At 45.9% G+C, this 9,778-nt stretch overlaps 1 protein-coding gene across 1 annotated transcript; it reads left to right on the forward strand.

The window, feature by feature from the left end:
* The first annotated feature begins 5,611 nt into the window (after positions 1–5,611).
* On the forward strand, positions 5,612–9,778 carry LOC119811541 (mitochondrial import inner membrane translocase subunit Tim17-A-like). The gene is made up of 2 exons (XM_042054902.1): positions 5,612–5,804; positions 9,333–9,778. Exons 1-2 carry the CDS (start codon positions 5,612–5,614, stop codon positions 9,776–9,778), a joined length of 639 nt encoding a protein of 212 aa, XP_041910836.1.

Raw genomic sequence — 9,778 nt, forward strand, 5'->3', positions numbered from 1 at the left:
GTCCTAACCTGCTGAGAGCAGCAGATTGAAGGCAACCCAGAAGATAACAAATCTCCACCATAAATGTTGGAGGCAACATTTGCACCCATGTTGCTAACATCTGTTTGCTGCTTTTGTTTGTTTGTTTTTTATTCTCTTCTGGGTCAGTGGGGCCAGTAGAGAAATTTCTTCCCTTGTTAAAATAAAAGTCTGGTAACAAATATTTTTTGTTTGTTTGTTTGTTTTTCGAAAAAGGGTTTTTTTCGTATAGCCCTCTCTGTCCTGGAACTTGGTCTATATAGTCCAGCATGGTCTCAAACTCAGAGATTTGCCTGTCTCTGCCTTTCAAGTGCTGGGATCAAAGGAGTGCGCCACCACCACATGACATGGTATTAAGATAAAATTTCGCCGGGCGGTGGTGGCGCACGCCTTTAATCCCAGCACTCGGGAGGCAGAGGCAGGCGGATCTCTGTGAGTTTGAGACCAGCCTGGTCTACAAGAGCTAGCTCCAGGACAGGCTCTAAAGCTGCAGAGAAACCCTGTCTCGAAAAACCAAAAAAAAAAAAAAAGATAAAATTTCACCTGCCTTTTCCCTCCCTTGTTTCAATCTGCTCTGCAGTAAGCAGCAAAGGTGGCCTTCTGCTCAACGGGGAGGGATCCATGAGGCCTATCTTGTTTGCTCTTGCTTTAAATGACTGTGCTAGAAATAAGTTCAGGGTTTCAAAAAGCCACTCAACATGACCAAACTTCCCTTCTGACAGAGGTAGAAAGAGCAAGTCCTCAAGCAGGAAATTCAACTGGCTTCATCCAAGTCCAAGGGACTGTGTCTTTTACCCATTGGCTGGGGCAAAAGACTTCACAGTTTGTTGGTTGTTTAGTTTGAAAGGAATTGGTGCAAAGGAAATGAAGGAAAGCAGGAAGGGGAGAGCTGCTCAAGTTCTGGGAACGTAGCAACCTTTGGATAGAGGAGAATCTAATTGGTTCTGCATAAGGGCTGGACGCACAGGGGTTAACTGCGTGTGTTCCTCTAGAGGACCAGGGTTCAGTTCCCAGGACCTAGATGATGGCTCACATCCATCTGTAGCTCCAGTTTCCTGATAGCCAGTGCCCTCTTCTGACCTCTGTGGGGACCAGTCACACATGTGATACACATCCATACATTCAGGCAAAATACTTATACTTATAAAATAAAATAAAGCTCAAAGTATTTTTAAGCTTTCCATACATTTTACTGAATGGTGAAGATTTTAAAATTTGCATAAATCTTACAAGGTAGGAGTCCTTAAAAGATTTACATAAACTTTACAATGTCGAGGAGATTGCATGATGTAAAATTGTAGAAAATAAATGTTCTATTGTGTTTGATAGAAAAGACTAATTTAACATTTCTTATAAATCCATCCTCTAATATCTAAACATCCTTTTCTTCAGACTCAATTAACAAGGCATTGGCTCTTTTATTTTTCTGTCATATCATGAAATAAGAAGCATGTGTGGCTGGGTGGTGGTGGCACACGCCTTAAATCTCTGCACTGGGGAGGCAGAGGCAGGCAGATCTCTGAGTTCAAGGCCAGTCTGGTCTGCAGAGGGAGTTCCAGGACAGCCAGGGCTACACACACACAAAAAAAAACATTGTCTCAGAATCAAAAAGAATGTGTGTGTGTGGGGGGGGTATCCTGAGCAGATACTGATCCCTTCAATAAACTTCATGGATTTACCTGTGTGCCCCCAACCCCTGGTTTTGGGCTTATAGCAGCAGGCTTCCCTGAGCAGCTTTTATGTGGGAATTCAAAATTGGGTCCTCCTGCTTGCACAGCAGACTTTTTCCCAAAGAGGCAAATTTCCTAAGGATCTTCATGTAACAACACAAGCAACCCCCATGGCTGCCTAAGCCTCCAATAGCAGTGATAATTTATCTCATATCAGCTTATATTCCAGAAGGGTGAATCCAGATGAGCTTGATACAATAAATGTAGAGATAACTATTAAACCAAAATGCCAAACCAGGTGTACCGAAGAGCAAACAGAATGCATGCTCTGCCAAGCAAAATCTGGACATCCTGGCAACATAGCAAACAACCATTGCAACGGCTCAGTGGAGCCGTCACTCAAAATGATGAGCATCTCAAATGTCCCTTCTTTAACAATTGTCACCAGTCGTGGAACAGAAGTCAAGTTCACCAGCAACTGTGCAAACTAGAAAGTGAACAATTAGTATTGTACATGGGCAAAACCAAAAGTTCTTCTTCACGAATACATCAGTATGCATTTATAGCCAACCAAAACTGATGAACGTGAGACCCCAGATGCAGGAGTCAGTGAGCCACTTGTTTTATTCCCTGAGGTTAATTTTATTCAAACTGGGAAGTTGATTTTAGCCGAGTTGCTGGAGGGAGCAAGGAGTTAGATCCACAAACCTGCTGTACCATAAAAAAAGGATTAGAAGACAAATCAATAAATCATACACACATGCATAGCCCACACATACACACTAGCCAGGACAAATAGACAAAATAAAAAAGTGGAGAGTGACTGGGAGAGACACCCGATGCTTTGTGCACACCCATAAGCACACGTGTACAAACACAGGAACACGTTAACTCACTGAAAACATGGCCGCTCTCATTCTCTCCTGCTGGAGCCAGCTAAGCCCTAACTACCTCCCATGGACCATGTGTCAATGTCACAGTAGGCGGCTGGTTGACTTCCCCTGGGAGCTTAGGAGTTCAAGGTGGAGTCTGTGCTGTGGGTAACGAGATTGGATACACTTTAGTCAACAAAGCAGAATTGCAGGTTGACCTTCAGGGGACTGCTCCTTCATTAAAGGCCACAAAATCTCTTTAAATGGGGCTCATCCCTTTGTTTTCTAGATCACTTGGTCTCTCATGAAGTCTCTGGGGATTAGACATTATTGTCATTCTTTTTGGAGACCCAGTCCTCTGGATAGACCAAACATACTAATAACAACCTAAAATTATCCATTAAAAGGCTTTGCTAGGGTGAAGGATATTACTACATGAGAGCAATATTACCTGGAGAGAGCAATATTACCACCATCCCTCCTTACACTTCATATTGGCCCTAGTTCTTCTTGCAGACAAGAACCCCTTGCATTTCTGAAGTGCTTTATGAGTTCCCTTTTTCTTCTCTTAAAATATATATATATATATACATATATATGTATATATATATATTATACACATACACACATATATGGCTTAGGAGATGACTTAGAAGTTAGAGGGCTTGTTGACAACTATGAGGACCAGAGTTCAGATCCCCAGCAACCCACATAAATGCCAGATGGCTCTAATGGGTCTGTCTGTAATTTCAGTCCCATCAGACAGACAGGATGCCCAGAACAAGCCAGTCATATCAGCAGTGACCTCTGGGTTTGATTGAAAGTTCTGCCTCAATGAAAAAGGAGGAAGAACAATCAATGATGATCCCCAGCATCCATCTTGGGCTCCCTCATGCACACAAACACGCATGCATGCACACCCAAACATACATATGTCCCCCCAACACATGGAAAAGCATGTATATGGGACTGGAGAGAAGACTCAGTGTTTAAGAGCATTGGCTGCTCTTCTAGCCTTAGTTAGGTTCTCAGCACCCACAGAGTGGCTCACAACCATCTGTAAAGCCAGTTCCAGGGGATCCAATGCCCTCTCCCAGCTTCTACAAGCCCCGGGCACATATATGATGCACATACATACATGTATACATTATATATATATACATATTTTAAAACATGCACACCTTTAATCCCAACACTCTGGAGACAGAGGCAGGCAGATCTCTGTGAGTTTGAGGCCATCCTGGCTACATAGTGAACTCCAGGCCAACCAGAACAACACAGTGAAACCTTGTCTCAAGAAACAAAACAGCAATAAATAAATAAGGCACTCATACACATGAACACCACACACACAGTAAACGTAAAACAAAGAGTACACTATTGCATGTCTGTTCAATATATGTGTGAAGGATGTATGCCATATTGTACCTGTGGAGGTCAGAGGCCAGCTTTACAGAGCTGGTTCTCCCCTTCCACCTTTACATGGGTTTGGGAGATTGAACTCAGGTTGCCAGGCTTCTGTGGCAAGCGCTGTGACCCACTGAGTGTTCTCACTGGCCCAAGGAGTCCCTTTCCTGTATCCACAGCAGTTACTATATGACACAGGAGTTCTTCAAGTCAAGTTGTCTCTAGACTCTAGATTCTGACAAGAACATGGGTTACAGAGATCTCCCTGCAGATAAAGAAAACAAACTTCACTCTCCACCAGAACAGGTGCACACTAACAGTTATAGAGAGGACCCTCAGGGCCAGCTCCTCTTCAGACGACCCTTTCTCTGTACTTTTGTGTGGAAAGAACTTTTCAATGGTCGCGAGAGACAGCCTTCGGGGTGGGCCAAGCCCTCCCTTTCCAATAGTACTCTCCCAACTATTAGAGAGGCGGTTCTGGCAATCAGTATAAATACCTTCAAATCCAGAATGAATACGGATAGATGATGGCCACAAAAGCCCGTTCGAGTCAGCCAACCTCCTTACACAAGGAGCAACAAACCCCACTCAGTCCATGCCTCCCAGATGTGTTCAGTACCCAACGTGGCTCTCTCCTGGATTACATCAAACAGGACTTTCCCTCAGAAGGGTTTGCTGCTCGTTCTTGGGCTGAGAATAATTCGGACGGCACCCAATGGGAGCAAACGGCTCTGTGGTACTAACCCTTGGCCTTGGTTACCTCCAGAGTGGATTGACAGATGTCATCTGGAGTTGCCTGGATGCAAGGGGCAACAGGAAAAAGTCCAACTCTTGTCCCAAGTTACCATACCCCTTCTTTCCAGGTTGAGTTTTCCATGGGTACAATCACTTAGCTCCCATCTTTATTATATCTACAGGACTAGAGGATATCATTTGGTATGTTGAGACTCTCTGAATATACTGAGAGAGCTTGAAGTGACTTTGATGCTATCTGTTCCAAAAAACTATGCCAACCATTCTTAATATGTCAATCAAAGCAAAAAGTAATATTGAAGACCAGAGAAGAGAGATGTAATCAGTATGGTCACATTGAGATGAATAACAGAAGGAGGGCACCCCAACCCCTAAGTCCATCTTCAGGATCCTGCCATGAGTTTTAGGTATAAACAGAGGGCAGGCTGTGTGCATAATCAAAGTGTTAGTCAGAGTTAGTCCTATCCATTAAAGACTATGTCTCGTATGTTATCAGAATAGTGTGAAATTATTTTCTGGTAGGTAAGTTCTAACTCTGGCTAGCATTAGGGTTTCAATCAGTCCATTCTCGCAGCCTGGGATTCCTGGGGTGCCATTAGGAGTTACCCAAGACAGCTCTTCTTCATGGCCCACTTGGTAGCAAACGATTCTGGCGTGCAATGTTTGAGGGAAGTCATGAGAGATCCATCCTAGACAGCAAGCATCTCTGGAACACACTGAATAGAATGCTGTTTCCGTCAGAAGGGAGCTGGCTGTCTTTGGGGTCAATTCTTTCAGTGGTCTCACAGCTGAAGGGAAGGCATAGCACCTCTCTCCAGAACTCTTCCCCACCTGCTTGTCAGCTACAACACAATCCAACCTCTCTCTTCCTGATCCTGAAGTCATGCAATAATGGGAAAATATGACGAGAAAAGCAGTCATACAAAACTGTACACTCTAGATACTCTTGGGGCATCAGTGGAGGCCCTTGTACTGTTATCAAGATTGAATGCTGTGTCTTTAGCCCTGACAACTCCACTCTCATCTGCTTTACATGGCCTACAAAACCAGATTCAAACCAACCCAGACACCACCATATGTTTTGGTAAGCAGCCTCGAAATTAGCTCTACAGATTTCATAGTGGAAATAGCTTAGACTTGTTATGATCTTAGCACCAATCCTATTAGTCTCTAGACTTTGTGCATTGTATTGCTGCATCAATTCTATCGATTCTCCCTTACAGCTGACCCAACCTCAGATGGTTCTGTGCCAACCTAGCCCTGGGCATCTGGATACCTTGATTGTACACTGAGGCCGGAAAGTAGACAAGAGTGAAGACAGTATACCCCGTCTCCGCATGAGGTAACCAGACTAACTCAACACCTCCTGGATGACTTTAGGGCCTCAGCTCTCGAGGGGGAGATTGTTAGATTGCTAGTGATATGTTGGCAGGAATGGAAGACATTTGGGCTGGACTCGGCTCTCATAGTCAACAGCTTGTAAAACCAACAGTTTATAAAACTGGAACTACAGGACCCTGGTCACACAAGTCCTATCTCTGGCCACGGGAGGAGCTGAGACATCCTGAACTCGTCAGAGCTTCATAGCTAGATAATTATCTAGACCAGGTTTCAGGGAACCATTCCTGATTACTATACAAGGATATACCATCATCCCTCCTAATGCCATCATCCATATAGGCCTGTCAACCATCCGCACAGGAAAAAGCCCCTTGGGAAAGACATTTTAGAAATTGTGTGGAGCCTGACCAAGACAACAATCCATTTGGCCATTGTCCACTCTTCCCTCTACTTTACACTGTAATAAACCCTAGCTGTCTCCTCTCCAGTGTGCTCTGGGTGTCTTGTCTGAATTCTTTTGACGATCACAAGGACAAAGGAGTCTAGCGTGCACTCTCAGTTACATCTCTGTACAGCTGTGTGTGCCTGTGGCTCTCTCTCTCTCCCTCCCTCTCTCTCTCTGATCATCTCTGTGCAGCTGTGTGTGCCTGTGGCTCTCTCTCCCTCCCTCTCTCTCTCTGATCATCTCTGTGCAGCTGTGTGTGCCTGTGGCTCTCTCTCTCTCCCTCCCTCCCTCTCTCTGATCATCTCTGTGCAGCTGTGTGTGCCTGTGGCTCTCTCTCTCCCTCCCTCCCTCTCTCTGATCATCTCTGTGCAGCTGTGTGTGCCTGTGGCTCTCTCTCTCTCCCTCCCTCCCTCTCTCTGATCATCTCTGTGCAGCTGTGTGTGCCTGTGGCTCTCTCTTTCTCCCTCCCTCTCTCTCTCTCTCTCTGATCATCTCTGTGCAGCTGTGTGTGCCTGTGGCTCTCTCTCTCTCCCTCCCTCTCTCTCTCTCTGATCGGTGGGTGGTTTGAGACAGGGCTTCTCTGTGTAGCCATGGCTGTCCTAGAACTTGCTCTGTAGACCAGGCTGGCCTTGAACTCACAGAGCTGACGCGCACCACCACTGTCTCGCTTGTGGGTCTCTTTTATGTGAGTTCCTTGGTCTCATCACTGGTTTCCCAGCAGAAGCCAGAACCCTAGACCCCACTCGCCAGCAGGCAACCCCTCATTCACTTCTCTCCTCTGTCACCAAAGCTTCCAGCAAAAGCCGGATTCAGTCCAGAAAGCTCCAGAATTTTTCCAGCCTGATGCTGACAATGCACAAAGATAGCCTGCTGTCTCCTCTTTCTCGATTTTCCCTCCACAGATGGTAATTGTGGAGGAGCGGGAAGATGGAGAGTGCTCATCCAGTCTATAAGCCCCCAGGTTTAATGTGGTCGACCAAGGAAGGCTCTCTGGTGCTGGTGTGGGGGTTGAGGTCATAGTAGCCAGGGTGGCTCTGGGTCCGGGAGAGATGGTGTGGCATTGCATCCACAGCTCTGGTAGCCAATGTCTGCACTCGTCCTGTTGAAGCAGTCTCTTACAAGTTGCTCTTGCTAAGAAGTGTCCTCGCTTCTGTCTTCACATCACCTAAAAGCAAGATGAAAGTCTGACATCTCTGCTTTCATTTTATGCCCGTCACCTTGGCGTCTAGTCACCTGCTAACTTCTGCACTTTGACACATGAACCAGTCGGTGAGTTTCTATCTAGAAGCCAGTGGTACCCAGCTTTCTCCAAGGATACAGGAACAAGAGTAAGTGGGCCTCTTCTCCGTTTTTACAGGGTCCCGTCGCTGGCAAAGCTCCTCGGGTTCTCTACTCATCGTCCTAAATGTGAAATCACCTTGGATTACAGTGTTCTCTGAAGTTTTGGTCTCACTGGAATCAAGAGAGGGGCCATGATGATGTTGCACCCTGAGACATAATTTTCTCTGAGAACTAGTTTCTTTCTTCAAGCAATAAGAACTTCTTCCCAGCACCTTGCAGCATACAGCTGAGGTAACAGCAGGCAAGACCACACCTAGACCAGGGCTGCTCAATTATGCATTCCTCTTGCCCTTTGCTTCCATTCTTATGTGTGTGCGTGTATGTTTCATGTATGTGGTCCGTGCATACATGTGTGTGCCTGCAGAGGCCAGACAAAGGCATCAGGTACCCTCCTCTGTCATTCGCCTTTATCCAGTGAGGCAGAACCTGTCCTTGAACCTGAAGCTCCAGTGTGTCCAGCTAAATTGGCAGCCAACAAGTCCCAATTATTCTCCTGTGTCTGCCTCCAATAGCACTGGGGTTGCAGACACTGTGAGACCATGCCCAGCTTGTTATATATAAGCTCATGTCCTCACTTTTAACCATTGACCCATCTCTTCAGTTCCCCATTTCTTCTCTATTTAAACCCAAAAACTCTTGTCAGTACCCTGAAGATGGAACTGGGGTCACAGATGTCATTAATATGCTAGGTCACAAGTACAAATATGTTTGTGTGTTTCCACAGTGTCAATATTTATTGAATAACAAAAAATTCACAAGGGACAGTGGTTTCATTGTCAGCAATTAGATGCTAGATGTCCATCTCTTTACATGAGGGAATCGTACCCTTTCCTTGGTCTCGTGTGTCTCATAAATTCTTGGGGCTGATTCTCCTGATATAATTTTAATATACTGTACTGGCTGGTTTTGTGTGTCAACTTGACACAAGCTAGAGTCATCAGAGGAAGGAGCCCCAGTTGAGGAAATGCCTCAATGAGATCCAACTGTAAGGCATTTTCTCATTTAGTGATTAGCTGGGGAAGGCCCGGGCCATGGTGGTTGGTGTCATCCCTGGGCTGCTGGTCCTGGGTTCTATAAGAAGGTGGGCTGAGCAAGCCAGAAGAAACAAGCTAGTAAGCAGCCCTCTCCGTGCCCTCTGCATCAGCTCCTGCCTCTGGGATCTTGCCCTGTGTGAGTTCCTGTCCTGACTTCCTTCAGTGATGAACAGCGGTGCTGAAGTGTGAGCCTGATAAACCCTTTCCTCCCCAGCTTGCTTTTTTGCCATGGTGTTCCATCTCAGCAACAGAAACCTGAACTAAGACACATGCCAATGTGCTTCTACAGTCTCAATGAATGTATGGGGTGGTACCTTTCCTGCTTCTGTGAACAGGTCGTTTGTAAGTCTCTGTACATGAGCAGCACCAGACACATGGCGCCATTCAGGTGCAAGAGTCATCTTGTATGCTCAGGTGTCAGAAGCTATTTTGACAACTATGAACTAATCAGGAAATCCTCTGCTGTCTAACTTTCAAAGTCCTGGAGGGTACGCTGTGGGCTTTGGGAAAGTAAACCACAGACTCCGAGGGAGTTTGACAGCTATTAAAACCAGGGCTCCACAATTGGGAGGTAGCTTTGCAGTTTGGGGAGGACTCCTTTCCATGACTGACTGTAGTATGGTTCAGATAAGAGGCAAAGAAGATCCCTGGAACTCCATCACTAGCGGTGCCTTAACCGGAGCCATCCTGGCAGCAAGAAATGGACCAGTCGCCATGGTAGGGTTGGCTGCCATGGGAGGCATTCTCCTAGCTTTAATTGAAGGAGCTGGTATCTTGTTGACAAGGTTTGCCTCTGCACAGTTTCCCAATGGTCCTCAGTTTGCGGAAGACCACTCGCAGTTGTCGTCAAGCCAGCTGCCACCGTCACCCTTCAGAGACTACCGACAGTATCAATAG

This window comes from Arvicola amphibius, chromosome 4 (assembly GCF_903992535.2).
Source record: "Arvicola amphibius chromosome 4, mArvAmp1.2, whole genome shotgun sequence".
In the NCBI taxonomy this organism is placed as follows: domain Eukaryota; kingdom Metazoa; phylum Chordata; class Mammalia; order Rodentia; family Cricetidae; genus Arvicola; species Arvicola amphibius.

Bases quoted from the DNA above. Each gene is read 5' to 3' on its own strand.
- LOC119811541 (XM_042054902.1), top strand. From the start codon at position 5,612: ATGGGAAAATATGACGAGAAAAGCAGTCATACAAAACTGTACACTCTA. The intron at 5,805-9,332 runs GTAAGCAGCCTC...TGAACTAATCAG, and splicing joins AGACACCACCATATGTTTTG to GAAATCCTCTGCTGTCTAAC.